The following is a 17,513-nucleotide window of genomic DNA, read 5'->3' as shown; positions in this document are numbered from 1 at the left end:
CTTTCCGTGGCCTGTCCTGGCCTCAGTTTACCCATGTGTAGGGCAGGCATGAGGTCACCCGGGAGGGCCTTCACGGGGTCACGCAGTCCTGGGCAGAGCGTGGACCGGCCCCGGGGCTCGGCCAGCGGCGGCGAGGCTGTGAGGCCTGCTGGAGGCTACAGGCTCTGGGCCGGACTCAGGCCGCCTTCCATCGCGCTCTCCTGGCCTCTTGGTTGCGGCATGGTGTTGGGGTGTGGCAGGTGGGGGGTAAGCTCTAGCAGGGCCGAAGGAGACGGGCAGACGGGATGCTCACGGTCCGAGGCCACGCGTCGTCTGGCGGGGACCGCCCCCGTGATGCCCGGCGCCATTTGGGGCTCATGGGTCCGTCCAGGGAGGCGCGTTCCTGTGCGGGGTCTCGGTGGAGATGGGATCGCAGCCCACGAGGAGCAGCTCTGTGCATGGAGGCCTGGCTCCCTGTGAGAAGGGCCTCAGCCTGCTGGCCTTGAAGCGGTGAAGAGGGGTGAAGAGGATGGAGCTCTGTGCTCTGTTGTTGCTCAGGCGCTGAGTCGTGTCCGACCCGGCGACTCCCTGGATGGCAGACCCCAGGCCCCTCTGTCCTCCACTGTCTCCTGGCGCCGTTCAAACTCTGTCCTTAGAGACTCCTCCGCGGTGAGGCTGTCGAGAGAACCGAGGGTCCTTGTCTGCAAACCCTTGGCTCAGTCCCCGCACTTAGTGCGCGCCTTGCCTTTGGCCATCGGGCCCTCCTCACCAGCACCGTCGCCTGTAAGCCCAGTGTGTCTGTGAGCCTCTCAGACGCGTGTGTGCACAGACATCCACACGCGTTGTCTCGAGCTGTGCTCCCACGACTGCATGGAGGCGGCCAGTCTGAGAGCTGCGATTATAAAGGAAGCTTGGTTTCGGACTTAGCGCTTAGTAACGTGAAATATTTCCCTTCTGATTTTTTAAGTTGATAACATGTTAAAACAGTATGTTGGGTCTCTTGGGTTAACTAAAACATATTATTAGGTCTTTTAAAATATTTTATAATGGAACATAGATGGTTGGATGGCATCATCGACTCAATGGACGTGAGTTCAAGCAATGACAGGAGACACTGAGGGCAGAGGAGCCTGGGATCTGCCGTCCGGGGGTCGCAGAGTCGGACACGACTTGGCGACCGAGCAACAGTAGTTGATTTGCAATGTTCTGTCGTTTCAGGCGCGCAGTGAGGTGATCCAGCTATACGTGTCTCTCTCCTCTTTTCCCAGATTTTTTCCACATAGGTTATTGCAGAACTCTGAGTAGAGTTCCCTCTGCTACACAGGAGATCCTTGTTGATTCTATACAGTAGTGTGCACATGTTCACACAAACTCCTAACTCATCGCTCTCCTCCGCTTCCCCCCATGGTAACTGTAAGGTTTTTTCCTCTGAAGTCTGTGAGTCTGGTTCTGTTCTGTAAATAAGTTCTTTGGTATCATAGTTTAGATTCCACTTTTAACTGATACCCTGTGACATTTTTCATTCTCTGACTTATTTCACTTAGTGTGATCATCTCTAGGTCCATCCATGTTCCTGCAAATGGCATTATTTTTTAAATGGCTGAATAGTGTTCCATTGTATACATATGTACCACATCTTTATCCATTCACCTGTCAACGGATACAGGTTGCTCCCATGTCTTGGCTGTTACAGTGCTGCTTTGAGCATAAGGGTGCATGTATCTTTTCGAATTATGGTTTTCTCTGGATATACGCTCAGGAATGGGGCTGCTAGATCATATGGTAGGTCTGTTTTTAGTTTCTTAAGGACCTTCCACACTGTTCTCCAGGGTGGGTGTACCAGTTTACATTCCCACCAACAGTGGAGGAGGGTTCCCGTCTCTCTGCACCCTCTCCAGCATTTATTATTTGTGGAATTTTTTGATGATAGCCATTCTGGTTGGTGTGAGGTGATGTTAATATCTCACTGTAGTTTTGCTTTGCATTTTTCAATAATCAGCAGGTGTCAAGCATCATTCCACGTGCCTGCTCGCCATCTGTGCGTCTTCTTTGGAGAGATGTCTGTTCAGGTCTTCTGCCTGTTTGTTGAGTGGGTTGTTTGTTTTGAAGCTGTTAAGTATCGTGAACTGTTGCTAAATTCCAGGGACTGTTCCCTTGTCAGTCACATCATTTGCAGATATTTTCTCCCAGCCTGTGGGGTGTCTTTTCATTTTGTTTATTGTTTCTTTTGCTGTGCAGAAGCTTTTGAGTAGGTGCTATTTGTTTATTTTCATTGTTATTTCCATTATTCTGGGAGATGGATCAAAAAAGATACTGTTGCAATTTTATATCAGAGAGTGTTCTGTCTGTGTTTTTCTGTAGGAGATTTAAGTGTCTAGTCTCAGATTTAGGTCTTTAATCTGTTTTGAGCTTATTTTTGTGTGTAGTGTTAAAGAATGATCTGATTTCTTTTTTTTTTTTTTGTATGTAACTGTTCAGGTTTCTCTGCGCCGTTTGTTGAAGAGGCTGTTTTTCCAGCACTGTAGCCTTGTCTCCTTTGTCATCGATGCATTGGTGACGGGGCGTGGTTTATTTCCGGGCTTTGTATTCTGTTCCATTCATCTTTATTTCTGTTTTGTGCCAGAAAATGCTGCTTTTGATGACTGTAGCTCTGTAGTGTAGTCTGAAGACAGGGGCCTGATTCTTCCTGCTCCATTTTTCTTTTTCAAAATTGCTTTGGCTTCTGGGTTTTGTGTGTTTCTGTACAGATTTTTAGGGATTTTTTTTTTTTATTCTAGTTCTGTGAAAAATACTATTGGTAATTTCACAGGGATTGTGTTGAATCTGTGGATTGCCGTGACCAGTGTGTTTCATTGTGACAGTTTTGATTCTTCCAGTCCAAGCATGTGGTATGTCTTTCCATCCGTGTATCATCATCAGTTTTGTCCATCGGCGTCTTACAGGTATCGGGATATGGGTCTTTGGCCTCCTTAGGTTTATTCCTAGGCCTTTATTGTCTCTGTTGCAGGGCGAAATGGGGTTGTTTCCCTAATTTCTCTTTCCGATCTTTCAGTATTAGTCTGCAAATACGCAAGAGGTTTCTGTGTATCTCTTTTGTACACGCACCTCACTGCATTTATCGATGAGCACGGAGAAGAGAGAATGGACCCGAGAAAGTATGTTAAGATGTGACTCCCTCAGGGAGTTCCTTTGTGTGTTACTTGTTACTGTTCCTTTGTTGCTTTTAATATTTTTTCTTTGCCTTTGATTTTTGCTAATTTGATTACTACGGTCCCGACATGTTTCTCCTTGGGTTTATCCTGCCTGGGACGCTCTGTACTTTGTGGACCTGAGTATTTCTTTTCTCCTGTTATGGATATTCTCGGCTGTCACATCTTAACATACTTTCTCGGGTCCATTCTCTCTTCTCCGTGCGAATGTTGGTGCCTTCAGTGTTGTTCCAGAGGTCTCTTTCTTCCTTCCCTTTTCCTTATTCTGCTCCACGGCAGGGATTTCCAACATTCTGTGTTCCAGCTCACTTTATCTGGTCTTCCTCCTCGCTTATTCTGGTTTGATCCCCTCTAGTGTATTTTTCGCTCCAGGTATTGTTTATCTGCTTGTTTTCTCTCTATTTCTTCTGGGTGTTCGTTAAACACTTGTTGCACCTTTTCTGTATTCCCGCCATTCTTCTTCTGAACTCGTGGGTCATCTTCACTATCATTATTCTGAGAACTCGTGGGTCATCTTCACTATCATTATTCTGAGTTCTTTTTATGGGAGGTTGCCTGTCACCGCTTCACTTAGTCGTCGTTCTGGGGTTCCAGCTCCTTCCTTACTTTGGGAACATTCCTTTGATGTCTCATTTTGTCTTAGCTTTCTGTGACTGTCTTTTCTGTTCCACGGGCTGCAGAATTGTCATTCTTGCTTCTGTCGTCTATTCCCTGGTGGCTGAGGCTAGGAGGCTTGTCCTGGCTCCCTGATGGGACTCCACTGGCAGGCAGAATTGGGTCTTATCCCTCTGGTGGGAAGGACTGTGCTCAGGGAGACCTGAAGCTTGTCTGCTGATGGAGCGGGCCGTGTTCCCATGCCGTGTTGCTTGGCCTTAGGTGACCCAGCACGGGCTCCTACGGGATGTTTGATGGGGCTGATGGCGGCCTTCGGGGGCATCACACCAGTGGGCACTTTCCAGAGTTGCTGCTGCCGCTGCCTTTGTCTCCGCAGTGAGCCTCAGACACGTGCCCTCCGCACCCCCCACAGCCTCCGCAGGGGACCTGCAGTGCCAGCCTCTCACGAGGCCACCGCTTTCCCCCCGGGTCCTGGGGTACACAGGTCCTCGTATGTGCCCTTCAGGAGTAGAGTCTCTGTCTCCCCCACTTGCGTGGAATTCCTGCAGTCACACCTGCTTTCCCTCAAAGCCGGATTCTCTGGGGGCCCCTCCTCCCATCGCCAGAGCCCCAGGCTGGGACGCCCGCGTGGGCTCGGGCCTCTCATGCCCGGGGGAGAGCTTCTCCAGTGTGACTGTTTCCCAGTCTGTGCATTGCCCCCCCGGAGGGTATTGTGCTTCCTGCCTCCTGCCCTTTCACTGTGGCTTCTTTGTCTTTGGGCATGGAGTATCTTTTTAATAGTTCCAGTGTGGTTTTTGCTTTTTGATGATGATCATTTTTCATCAGTTGCGGTTTTGGTGGTGGTGTGAGAAGGGAATGAGCTCAGGTCCTTATACTCTGCCATCTGGAGCGGATCTGTTTTTGTATGTCTTTTTCTTCCCTACCTCTTTGGTTCCTTCTTTTGTGATGTGATGACTGCCTTTCTTGTCGTGTTCGGATTGCTTTTTCTTTTTTGTATGTGTTTATCTATTGTACAGCTCTGGTTTGTGGTTACCGTGATGCTTTGTTACCGAAGTCTGTATGTAAGCAAGCTGTTTTCTGTTGCTGGTCTTCTAATTTCCGGTGTGTTTCCAGTGTCCTGCATTTGTTCCCTCCTCCTCTCACAGTTGCTGGTTTTGATGTGTTCTGTGTGGGGGTGATTTCCTACCTGTATGCTTGCCTTTGCCGGTGAGTTTTTCTGTTCATAATTTTCATGTTTCTAGTTGCAGTGTTTAATTTTCTGCTTAGAGAAGTTCCTTTAGCGTTTGTTACAAAGCTGGTTTTGCTTGTCTGCAGAGCTTTTCATTTCTCTGCCAAATCTGAATGAGAGTCTTGTTGGCTAGAGTATTTTGGTTGCAGCTTCTTGCTTTTTGTGACCTTAAATACCTCATCCACTCCCTTCTGGTCCGCACAGTTTCTCCTTGAAGATAAACTGATAACCTTATGAGATTTCCTAGTATGTTACTTTATTGCTTTTCCCTTTTTGCTTTTAATATTTTCTCTTTTCGTTTTTTCAATTTGATTACCATGTGTCTTGGCATGTTCCTCCTTGAGTTTATCCTGCCTGAGGCGCTGCACTTCCTGGACTTGGGTGACTGTTTCCTTTCCAGCGTTATGAAATTTTTCAGCTATCACCTCTTCAGATATTTTCTCAGGTCTTTCCTCTCTCCTTGTGGGCCCCACATAATGAGAATGTTGGCAGATTTAGTGTTGTCCCAGGCCTCTTAGATTGTCCTCATCTCATTCCTTTTTCTTTATTCCATGGCAGTGATTTTGAACATTTAGTCTTCCAGTTTATTTATTCATTCTGCTCAGTTATTCTGCTGTTTATTCCTTCTAGTGTGTTTTATTTAATTGAAGGTTAATTGCTTTATAAAATTGTGTTGGTTTCTGCCAAACACCGACATGAATCAGCCACAGGTGTACATATGTCTCCTCCCCACCAAACCTCCGTGCCACATCCCACCCCATCCCACCCTCTAGGTTGACACAGAGCCCCAGTTTGCGTTCCCTGAGGCATCCAGCACATCCCCTCTGGCTGGCTGTTCTACATGTGGTAAGTGTCCATGTTACTCTCTCCGTACATCCCACCCTCTCCTTCCTGCCCCTACCGTGTCCATAAGTCTCTTCTCTGTGTCTGTGTTTCCATTGCTGCGCTGCAGATAACTTCATCAGTATAAACTTTCTAGATTCCATGTATTTGCATTAGTATATGATACTTGTTTTTGTCTCTCTGACTGACTTCATTCTGTATAACTGACTTTTTCATCCACCTCCTCAGAACTGACTCAAATGCATTCCTTTTTAAGGCTGAGTAACATTTGATTGTATACACGTATCACAGCGTCTTCATCCGTTCACCCGTCGATGGACATCTGGGTTGTTTCCATGATCTTGGTATTGTAAATAGAGCTGTGGTGAACATTGGGGCACATGTGTCTTTTTCAGTTTTGGTTTCCTCAGGGTATATGCCTGGGAGTGGGATTGCTGGGTCATATGGTGGCTTTATTCTTAGTTTTTTTAAGGAATCTCCATACCGTCTTCCATAGTGGCTGTATCAATTTACATTCCCACCAGCAGTGCAAGAGCATTCCCTTTCCTCCACACCCTCTTCAGCATTTATTGTTTGTAGACTTTTTGATGAGGGCCATTCTGACTGGTGTGAGGTGATAGCTCATTGTAGTTTTGATTTGCGTTTCTCTAACAATGAGCGATGTTGAGCAACTTTTCGTGTTTGTTAGCCATCTGGATGTCTTCTTTGGAGAAATGTGTATTTAGGTCTTTTTTCCACTTTTTGACTGGGTTGTTTGTTTTTCTGGCGTTGAGTTGTATGAGCTGCTTGTATACTTTGGAAATTAATCCTTTGTCAGTTGCTTCATTTGCTATTATTTTTCCTCTTCTGAGGGTTGTCTTTCACCTTGTTAATAGTTTCCTTTGCTGTGCAGAAACTTTTTAAGCTTAATGAGGCCCCCCTTGTTTACTTTTGTTTTTATTAATCTAGGAGGTGGGTCATAGAGGGCCTTGCCTTGATTTATGTCATCAGGTGTTCTGCCTGTTTTGCTCTGAGAGTTGTGTAGTTGCTACTCTTACATTTGGTCTTTAATCCATTTTGAGTTTGTCTTTTTGTAGGTGTTAGGAGGTGATCTGGTTTCATCTTCTACGTGTATCTGTCCAGCTTTCCCACCACCGCTTATTGAAGAGGCTGTCTTTGCCTCTTGTATATCGTCTATTCTTGCCTCCTTTGTCAAAAATAAGGCACCCATAGGTGCCTGGGTTCCTTTCTGGGTTTTCTCTCTTGTTCCATTGGCCTGCATTTCTGTTTTTGTGCCAGTACCATACTGTCTTGATGACTGTGGCTTTGTAGTATAGTCTGAAGTCAGTCCCTGACTTCTGGGAGGTTGATTCCTCCAGCTCAATTCTTCTTTCTCAAGATTGGTTTGGCTATTCGGGGTCTTTTGTGTTTCCATGTAAATTGTGAAATATTTTTGTTCTGGTTCTCTGAAAAATACCATTGGTAATTTGAGAGGCATCACATTGAATCTGTAGATTGCATTTGGTAATATAGTCATTTTCATAGTATTGATTCTTCCAGCCCAGAAATGTGGAATCTCTCTCCATCTGTGTATGTCATCTTTGATTTCTTTAATCGGTGTCATAACTTTCTGTATACAGTTCTTTTGTCTCCTTAGGTAAGTTTATTCCTAGACATTTAATTCCTTTTGTTGCATTGGTGAATGGGATTGATTCCTTAATTTCTGTGATTTTTCATGGTTAGTGTATAGAAATGCAAGTGATTTCTGGGTATTGATTTTGTATCCTCTAACTTTGCTAGATTCACTGATGAGCTCTAGTAATTTTCTGATACCATCTCTAGGGTTTTCTCTACAGTGTCATGTCCTCTGCAAACAGTGAGGCTTTAATTCTTCTTTTCCAACCTGGATTCCTTTCATTTTCTTCTCTGACTGCCAAAGCTAGGACTTCCCAAAACGATGTAAAGTAATGGTGAGATTGTGCACCTTGTGTTGTTCCTGATCTCAGAGGGAATGCTTTCAGTTTTTCACCATTGAGAATAATGTTTGCTGTAGGCTTATCATATATGGCCTTTACTATGTTGAGGTAGGTTCCTTCTGTGCCCATTTTTTGAAGAGTTTTTATCATAAATGTGTGCTGAATTTTGTCAAAGGCTTTTTCTGCATCTATTGGGATTATAATATCTTTCAATTTGTTATTATGGTGTATCACATCAATTTTGTGTATAGAATCCTTGCATCCTTCAGATAAACCCAAATTGATGATGGTGTATGAGGTTTGTAATGTGTTGTTGGAATCTGTCTGTTAGAATTTTGTTGAGGGTTTTTGCATCTGTGTTCATCGATACTGGCCCGTAACTTTGTGTTGTCTTTGTCCGACCTTCTAGTGTATTTTTCATTCCAGTTACTGTGTCGTACAGCTTTTTGTTGGTTAAATTTTCTAGGTCTCTGTTAAACGTGTTGTGTATTTTATTGGTCTATTCTTCCGTTCCTGAGATCTTGGACCATCTTGAGTACCATTACTCTGAATTATTTTTCAGACACATTGCCTCTCTCTACCCCACTTGGTTATTTTTCTGGGGTTTCATCTTGTTCCTTTGTCTGAGACATATTTCTCTGCCATCTTATTTTTGCCCAACTTTCTGGGTTTGTGGTCTCCATTCCTCAAGGCAGAACCGTAATTCTTCTGGGTTCTGGTGTCTTCCCCGTGGAGGGTGAGGTTGGTTCCGGGACTTGTGCAGCCCTCCTGGTGGGAAGGGCTGGAGCCTGCCCGCTGGGGGCGCAGCTAGGTCTTGGCCCTGTGGTGGGAAGACCATGTCAAGGGGTGCATTTGAGCCTGCTGCCGGTGGGGCTGTCCTTTTGCCCATCATTTGGCCTGAGGTGTCCCCGCACTGGAACCTGCCGGCCGCTGGGCAGGCCAGGCCTCAGTGCAGACGGCGGCCTCTGGGGGCGTCTGCTCTGACGGGCGTCCCCGGTCCCTCTGCTCCCAGTGTCCTTGTGCCCCCGAGACCCTCTCAAGCAGCCCATGGTCTGGGCCCCGCTCCTGTGCAGTCTGCTTTCGCTGGGTCTCAGTGCGCGCGCGCCTCGTGTGCCTCCATGAGCGGAGTCTCTGGTCCCCCCAGTCCTGTGGACTCCTTGCAATCCAGCCCCGCTGGCCTCCAAAGCCAGATGCTCCGGGGGCGGCTCCTCCCAGCGCCAGACCCCCGGGCTGGGCAGCGGACGTGGGACTCTGGTTGTTGTGAGAGAATCTCTGTGGCATCGTCGTCCAGCCTGTGGGTCGGTGCCCCTCCCGCAAAAAGGTGTGGGGTTCGTTTGTTCTGTGGAAGCGCCCCTCCCACTGGTCACTGTGGCTGCTGCTTTGTCTTTGGAAGTGGAGTGTGTCTGTCAGGAGGCTCCAGTCCTCCAGCTGCTGGTTGTTCGCAGTTAGCTGTGACTCTGGCGCTTTCATGAGTGGATGTGAGCCCGGGCCCCTTCTGCTCTGCGGACATGTCTCCAGCCTGCTGACCCTTCAGTACCTGCCGGGTGCCGCGACGCCAGGCGCCCGCCGCGGCCTGTTAATCTCGCCTGGCGTGCCTCCCCGAGTGCTCTGAAAGCGGCTTCCTGAGCCTGACCTCAGGCTGGGAAGGGAGGGCCGGGCTCCCCACCCTGCGTTTCCTTCTCAGGCAGCCCCGCGCAGCAGGTCTCCCGGGGTGGCCCCTCCTGTGCGCGGCGGCCTCGTCACAGCGCAGCCCCCGTGGTTAGACGCTCGGGTCAGGACCTGCCCCTGATGGCCAGACAGTCAGTGCAGAGAACGAGATGGGGAACGGGTGTTTTCTTTGCCAAAACACTTAGAAATCGCCAGATTCCATACGCCCCTTGCAGGGGGTTAGCAGGTGGAGAGGTTCCTCGATGAGTGAGTGAATGTTCGCTCGTCACCGCCGTGTGGCTGCGTTGCCCGGTGCTGAGGGGACAGCAGGACATTCCCCATCTAAGAGTTCGCACTGTCACGCGGCAGTGATGGCCCCCGCCCCGAGCCAGCCAGTGCCACAGGGAGAAGCCGGGCAGGCCTCCTGCGGCTCAGGACGGGTGGAGGGAGCTGTGGGGGCGCAGGTCCAGGCCGCCGGGTCTGGGGGGTCTGGGGGGTCTGGCCAGGAGGGCCGCGCGCGCTCACGCGGGGCAGGCGCATCCCGCTGTGTTCCCTGGGTGTGTGCTGTCCGTTGTCTGTGACCCCGTGTCACTGCCCACACTGAGCCCCTGAGGACAGTCTCGTCGCACAGCCCCTGCTGTCAGGAGCTCATGGCGGGGCTCTAGGGGTGGGGGGGTGGCCATGGGTACTTGGGGGGCTGCCTCATCTGCAGGCCTGACCAGGGTGGCCGACGCTTCCAGGCCGGCTCATCACACTTGCCCGGAGGCTGCGGCTGCTGCTGAGCAGAGGGCTGGGCTGCTGGGGACCCGGCAGCCGTCTCCCATGGCCTTGTCACAGGCCGGCCGTCCCCTGCACCCCATCTCAGGGGCAGGGCGCGGGCTGCGCCCCCTTTGCAGGCGGGCTCACATTCCACTCCCCAGAGGAGGAGCCACACAGAGTGGATTCAAACAGCCACGTGTGTTACACCTCAGCTTTTAAACAGTTTTATTTCATGTTTCAAAAACAATGGGGTGAAGTGGTATAAAATGGTAGTTTTTAGGACGAGCGTTCCCTGCTCCCCGAGGCAGCGACGGTGTGTTGAGCCCCAGGTAGAGGATCGGCCGCTGGCAGACCCGCGTGGAGGGTCCCAGGCACAGCCGGTGTGGACACCTGGCAGGGCCGGGGAAGGTGGAGTCCGGGGTCTGGGGGCCCGCAGCACTGGGACGACTGCGGCCGGAGTCTGCGTGCGGCCAGAGTCTGCGCGCGGCTCTGCCCTGCCCACCCGCGGGGTGGAGGAGGGGCGCGGACGGGCCGCCTGCCCGCCCGGGGCCCTGCTTGGCACCCTGAGGAGGGCCAGAGCCCCTGCCGCGAGGAGGGCCGGCCTCGCCCGCCTGTGAGCGCTGCGCCCCCGCCAGGCCACTGGTCCGCAGGGGCTCTCAGACGAGGGGTGCCCACCCCAAGAAGGGCTGGGTCTGCCGCCGGGGCTGTCGTGGGACGAGCCGGAGCCCCGGGCTGTGTCTCCGGGGCCCACGCCCTCCCCCGGCCCCCGCGTTCTCCCCTCCCAGCGCCCGCTCTACTTGGTCAGTGGTGTTGGACTCTCCGGGGAGAGAGGCCACAGGACAGAGTGGAATCGCTTCATCAGAACCGCTTGTCGTCTGGCCTGAGGAGCGAGGCCCTGCAGGGTGGAACGGGCCCGGGACGCTGCGTCTGAGTGTGGGTTTCGGGGGAGCCTTGGGCGCCTTGCAGACCCTGGGGGGCTCTTGTGTGCAGGAAGCTGCAGAGGCTGATCTGGTGCCTGTTGGTCCCACCGGAAGCGAGGGTAGAGGCCCCACGCCGTGAGCCTCTGTGGACTCAGGGACGCAGGTCCCCTCCTGCCGGGCACCACCTGGCTTGTGCCCTCAGCCCACGCCTCGTCTCCTGGGGCTTCCTAAGGAGCGAAGGCCCGTCTCGTGACGTCCGGGCCCCTCCACGCTCTGACAGCAGGGCAGCTGCTGGCCTCCGTGGGAACGCCGTCTGAGCAAGCCCCTCCGGTGGTGTGACGGGGGCGCCATGCTCTGACTCAGGGCCACCGCTCCCGGGGGGGCCGGTCAGCACAGAGGGCCCCGCCGGCTGGGGGCGTGAGGCCAGCTCCCCAGAGGCAACCGGGTGCTGGGGGTCTGGGGGCGGAGGCTGAGCGCCCGGGACCCACGTGCCCCAGGACTGGCTGGTGGCTGCAGGCCGGGGTGGCGGTGGTGCCTGCCTCCGGCAGATGCTGCAGTTCAGTCCTTCACAGACAGCGCGGTGCCCTGACCGGAGGTGGAGTGACCTTGGCCAGCAGGGCTGCTTCTCCAGGAGACCCCGCCAGGCCTCCAGCTGAGCCCCTCCCCACCGTGGGGCTGCCCTGCTCCCCCGGCTGCGCCCAGCCCTTCGCTGGCTCAGCCTGCCGCCTGGGGTCTCGGGGCGGGGGTGCTCGGGGCGTCCCCCGGGTGGGGGGCCAGCTCAGTCCAGCCTTCCTGAGCCCGGAGCCCCTGGTCTGTAAGAAGCGTCGTCAGCCCGCCAGCTCCTCTGCTAGCATAAACGGAGAGCATGTGGAGTGCTGGCTTTGCACTGGGCGCTTACAGTGTAAATCTTGGCCTTTTTTTGGTAGACTAAGCTCTTCAAAAAAAAATTGACTCTTTTTCCTCTTTCATCCCCAGCACCTGGCGCAGTGCCTGGGATATAAGTAGGTACTCAGTGAATGTTTACTTGAGTCAAATGAATCACTTTTAGCCTAAACAGATATTTCTCAAAATTTCTTGTGTCCTATTTATTATTCCCTAAATAAGGTTTCGCCCTTGTTTTGACGTGTGTGGTCTTTTGGAGGAAGAGCTGGAGCAGCGATGGCACCCAAGGCGGGTGGGGTGGGGGGGCTCATCCGCCCCAAAGCCCTTGGAACCTTCCTGGGATTCCCTCCCTGGGTCCCCAGGGAGGCTGTCAGGCCAGGCCTGTGTTGATGATCCAGCCGTAGTGGTTTCCTCCCAGATTCTCAGAATCTGCACCAGGTACACCCCAGAGCAAGACACTATGACGTTTTCGGACGGCCTGACCCTGAATCGAACCCAGATGCACAACGCCGGCTTTGGCCCTTTGACTGACCTGGTGTTCACCTTCGCCGGCCAGCTCCTGCCGCTGGAGATGGACGACGCGGAGACCGGCCTTCTCAGCGCCATCTGCCTGATCTGTGGAGGTACCACCGCCCAGAACACCCTCGTGAGAGTCCGTGGAGAGCAGCTCACACTTGTAAATTATGGGAGACTCTTCATCTCCACTTTGGAGTTGTTTTGCATGGAAAAGGACATGTGGATAAAATCAGGCATGCATGCTTAGAGTTCGTTGCATTTTTCCGTATTATAAGTTAAAGGCATTTGGGGTTTTCCTGCTCTGAAATACCAAAATGCTACTTCTGCATTGCCACAGCTGCTGTTTAAAAGGTAGGATCAGACCATCGTAAAGTGAACTGCCTGGGGACATTCTTAGGATGAGTCAGGGAGCCTGCTGGTGCTGTTTGCCAAGGCGGGGGCTGGGAATTGTAGTCCCGGCGTGGGCCCCCACCTCTGGAGGGCTGGTGTGAAGCCAGGTTCTGTTTGGTGGTGACACCCTCACTGGCCCCCCAGGAGCCCGAAACAGGGTGGTTAAGGAGCTACTGCCTTTAACTGGGGGCTGGTTTACCTGCATTTTAACCATCTGGGTCAGGGCTCCTCTAATTCAGTTCAGTAGTGACACCTCCTGGTCACGAGAAGTAATTCTCTGCTGGGGATAAAAGCCACCAGCCTTCCAAATGTGGTTTGACCAACAGGGCAGTCGTTTTCAAGTATCACAGCTCACAGCAGTCGCATCTGTGTGCTCAGTCACGTCCATCTCTTGTGACCCCTTGAACTCTATCCTGCCAGGCTCCTCCTCCATGGGATTCTCCAGGCAAGAATCCTGGAGTGGGTTGCATTTCTCCTCCAGGGGATCTTCCCGACCCAGGGATGGAACCCGTGTTTCCTGCATTGGCAGGCGGGTGCTTTACCACTGAGCCACCTGGAAAGCCCAGAACAGCCGCACACACCTTCAAATGTGTTTATGGGATTGAATCTCAAGATTAATGTGAGGAGGCGGGGGCGTGGGCAGGACTCGCCAGAGTACAGAGCTCATTCTGTCCTGACCTCAATTATTTAATACCTTGTTTCTGGAATCCAGATCGTCAGGACCTTGAGGAACCAACAAAAGTAGATAAGCTACAAGAACCACTGCTGGAAGCACTAAAAATTTACATCAGAAAGAGACGGCCCAGCAAGCCTCACATGTTCCCAAAGATCCTGATGAAGATCACAGACCTCCGCAGCATCAGCGCGAAAGGTGCGTCCCGACCGCCGCACCCCCCCGCCAGGTGGGCTGGCCGTCCTGACCGACTGCTGCACGTGGCGTTTTTAGAAACCCTGGGTTTTAATGCGGGGCGTTTGACAGTGGGTACCTTTCTGTTACCATTTTGGAATTCATTTCTCACTGACAAAAAGAAGTAGGGTGCCTCCTCTTAAACCTCATACCTTAGCAGATTATGAGAATAGCTTTACAGTTTCGTGTGACTTAAGAAATTAGAAAAAGCATCTCCAAGAGAACATACTGAATCCCGGATGGCTGGCTTTGTCATTTTCTCGTTGCGTACGTGTCATTCCAGCTTTCCACACACTCTTCGGTTAATGCCAGTTTTTCCTGATCACCCAAACCTCAAGAGAAAACCAGCGGTGCCCCAGGCGCCCGTTGCGTCCCCTCTCCCCACAGGCAGCTTTGCTTGTGCACCTCTAAGAAAGGGGAGTTTTCTTCCCGGAGAGGTTGTTCCTGTTCTTGCCTAGTGATTTCCAGTTTGCACAGCCACTGGGGCAGTTACAGAAGTGCGTGGAGCCACAAGCCGGCTGCGGGCCAGAGCAGAGCGCTCCTGCGCGAGGGCAGGTGGTTAGGCCACGCTTCAGAAGTGCTTAGAAGCACGGCACTCGTGTTTGACGGGCAGTCTGCGCTCCCGAGCCCCTTCTCATTTGACCGGCAGTTTGCGCTCCCGAGCCCCTTCTCAGAGGCCTGGGAGGACACGTAGTGCCGACCACTGGCGTCATGAGGGCTCTGACCTCACAGCAGTGACGCTGCTGCGCTCGCCCAGCAGTGCTCATGGGATGGGAGTCCTGGACCCACGTCGTCCACACAGGGGGCTTGGGCACTTGCAGTGTGGTCGGTGCCACTGAGGCAGTGTTCTGAGTGGCAGGCAGTGTGACGGATTTTACCCAGGCCTCCTGCGTTGCAGGCAGATTCTTTGTTGCCTGAGCCCCCAGCGAAGCCCTTCAGTATTGAGGAGCCGCAGGTAGCCAGCGGCGGGGCTGCTGGCGTCCCCTGGGACCCCTCGGGTCCTCCGCCTCTCCTGGGGCACTGCCGTCTTTTTGGTCTTTTCAAGAGACACTTCCTGGTCTTGCGTCAGGAGCTTCTCTGTCAGTGATGCTGAGTGAACACATACCAGGACTGTTTCCCAGAACTGGCCAAGTGGTGGAGTCGATCACATCTCCCGTCCTCCCGTCTCCGCTGCTGCCCACGGCGGGAGCAGGGGTGTCAGCGCCGTCCCAAGCGCAGGCCCCGGCGCCCCGAGCTCCCCCACCATGAGGGGGTGAGAGCGGACTTGGGTATCCCTGTCTACCGGATTCTGTTCTCTCTTTCTAAAAGGTGCAGAGCGTGTAATTACCTTGAAGATGGAAATCCCTGGTTCGATGCCGCCGCTCATTCAGGAAATGCTGGAGAACTCTGAAGGGCACGAGCCCTTGACCCCCAGCTCGGGCGGACACACGGCGGAGCCCAGCCCCAGCGTCTCCCCCAGCTCGGTGGAGCACAGCGGCGTCGGCCAGTCCCCGCTGCTGCAGTGAGACACGTTCTGGCTACTCCAACATTCCCCAGAACCTTCACTCCTGGGATTTAAAATGCAAGAAACATTTTTACTGCTGCTTAGTTTTTGGACTGAAAATATATTAAAACTCAAGAAGGACCAAGAAGTTTTCGTATGTATCAATATATACCCCTCACTGTCTAACTTACCTAGAAGTACAAACTTTTTAAATTCTAAAAATCAGCCATTTCATGCAACCCCAAACTAGTTAAAAGCTTCTATTTTCCTCTTTGAACACTCAAGATTGCATGGCAAAGACCCAGTCAACACGGTTCACCCGGGTCATGTTTCCGAAGACTCTGTACATACAGCAGTGCGTCCGCGGCTCTCCTCTCATGTCCCACACTCCAGGTCACCAAGGCCCGCGGTCGTGGAGCAGATTACTGTGCGTGTCCAGTTAAGAGAGGGTCAAAAGGATAAGTGTTTTGCTTTCACAGATCAAGACATCCAGGTAAGGAAGCGGAGTACTGTAGTGTGACGAGATAAGGCTAAAGATGCTCTGATTCGGTTAGTGTAGACGCTTGTCCTTGCTCTTCGGATGCTCTCAAACTGCGCCTTTTATTTCCTGTCGCCCAGTAAATGTATACAGATTCACTGCACTAGCAGAAGAGAGTTCTCTATCAGTGTAACTGCCAGCTCGGTTATCAGACGTCATTTGTTCAGTTGTTGATGTCACTTTAAATTAAAAGTGGTTTAGTACTTGTTCAATGACGTAACTACACAATTTTTTACAGTGATGATAGCCTCCAAGGCAGCAGCACTGTCCAGTGTTAATAGGTTTTTGTTTACCTGTTCACGAGCCATTACGGAGGTTTCATGGGATGGCGATGGGCTGGTCTGCCACCTGTACCAGGCAACTCTGTGTCCTGAGAGGTAGGGGCTGATCCCCCCAAAGTCATGGGCAGAGAGTCTGCATCCTCGGGCCTGGTTCAGTCACTCTGAAGTGGGGTGGCATGGTTAACAGATACAAGTGTCAGCTTCTTAGTTCTCATTTACGCACTAGTGGATTTTTTTTATATATTAGCAGGTCTGTGATGTGCTCTCACTGGCTGTTTGTACATTGAGATTGTTTAACAGTGCTTTCTATGTTCATATACTGTTTACCTTTTTCCATGGAGTCTCCTGGCAAAGAATAAAATATATTTATTTTAAAGGTGTATGGGAGCTTTTACTGCACGTTCATCTTTAGTTAAAGAGACGGAGAACACAGTTCCATTTTTAATGTTTAAATTTCATTTCAAAAAGCAGGTCTGTAGTCTGCAATCATGACAATTAATTAAAATCTGTGCTAATGCACAAGTCTATAACAATTCTACAAGCCAATCAGACAGTACATGACATTTCAATGAGTAAAAAAGAGCATAAAACTGTATGTGTAAGAACAAAATGTTAAAAGGCCTACCACAATAATAAAAAACCATCAATTACATCATCACATTAAAATAAGCCAGATGTACAAAAGTCTGAGACAGAAAAGACAAAAAGGACAACACAAGTTATCTTCTGAGAACTGTTTCTGTGCTCGGTGGGCACTTAATTAAACATCGCAAAATCGACATCTTCCTCGTCAGAGTCTGCAAAATATTTTACTTCTTTCCTTGCCCGGCCAGTCCGCGGCAGTGACGGTGGCTCGGTGGTGAGGTCTGAGGGGAAGAGGTCCACATCTGAGTCCTCATCAAAAGAGGTTTTCTTGGGCTTCTGGGGTTTTAAAAAAAAAGTTAAAACACCAAAGTTAAAGAAAAGGACTAGTTATTCCTTCACTTATTTTGAGACATACTGAAAATAATTGTTCTTGTAAGATCAGAACTATAATGCTAAGTAACTTAAGTGTGAGGCCCATTACCTAATTCTCTGTAATAGTAATACTTACACCATTACTTCTTTCTAAACTTATGTTACCCAGCAACTATGCTCAACTATGCACAGAAAAGTAAAAATTCAACTTACTGCTAAGTACCTATCAATTCATGAGAAGAAAACAAGACTATTCACAGTAGGTTGTACACAAGGTAAGTATTTATAAACATGCAGAGAATGGTCACCAGGAAGGACCCCAGTCCCAGCAGACGACTGGGTGGAAAGGGTCAATGTAAAGAGAACACCACACAGCTAACAGCATCTGTTTGTATTTTTAAGTT

General features: G+C 51.0%; 2 protein-coding genes across 11 annotated transcripts in view; one reads left to right on the top strand and one right to left on the bottom strand.

Moving 5' to 3' along the window:
- RARB (retinoic acid receptor beta) overlaps positions 1–16,532 on the top strand; it is a 586,842-nt gene extending 570,310 nt beyond the window's left edge. For all 6 annotated transcript variants that reach the window (XM_061404691.1, XM_061404692.1, XM_061404697.1 and 3 more), the window contains 3 exons: positions 12,456–12,660; positions 13,656–13,814; positions 15,159–16,532. In XM_061404691.1, coding sequence (XP_061260675.1) covers positions 12,456–12,660; positions 13,656–13,814; positions 15,159–15,355 — 561 coding nt within the window. In that variant the 3' untranslated portion in view covers positions 15,356–16,532. The remainder of the gene's footprint in view (positions 1–12,455; positions 12,661–13,655; positions 13,815–15,158) is intronic.
- A 48-nt stretch (positions 16,533–16,580) lies between these two features.
- TOP2B (DNA topoisomerase II beta) overlaps positions 16,581–17,513 on the bottom strand; it is a 62,794-nt gene continuing 61,861 nt past the window's right edge. For all 5 annotated transcript variants that reach the window (XM_061404690.1, XM_061404687.1, XM_061404685.1 and 2 more), the window contains exon 36: positions 16,581–17,073. In XM_061404690.1, the coding sequence (XP_061260674.1) occupies positions 16,909–17,073 (165 nt within the window). In that variant the 3' untranslated portion in view covers positions 16,581–16,908. The remainder of the gene's footprint in view (positions 17,074–17,513) is intronic.

The sequence above is a fragment of the Bos javanicus genome, chromosome 27 (genome assembly GCF_032452875.1).
Source record: "Bos javanicus breed banteng chromosome 27, ARS-OSU_banteng_1.0, whole genome shotgun sequence".
NCBI classification, from domain to species: domain Eukaryota; kingdom Metazoa; phylum Chordata; class Mammalia; order Artiodactyla; family Bovidae; genus Bos; species Bos javanicus.
The sequence above is the reverse complement of the archived record's forward strand: the minus strand, read 5'-3'. Positions and strand labels throughout refer to the sequence as shown.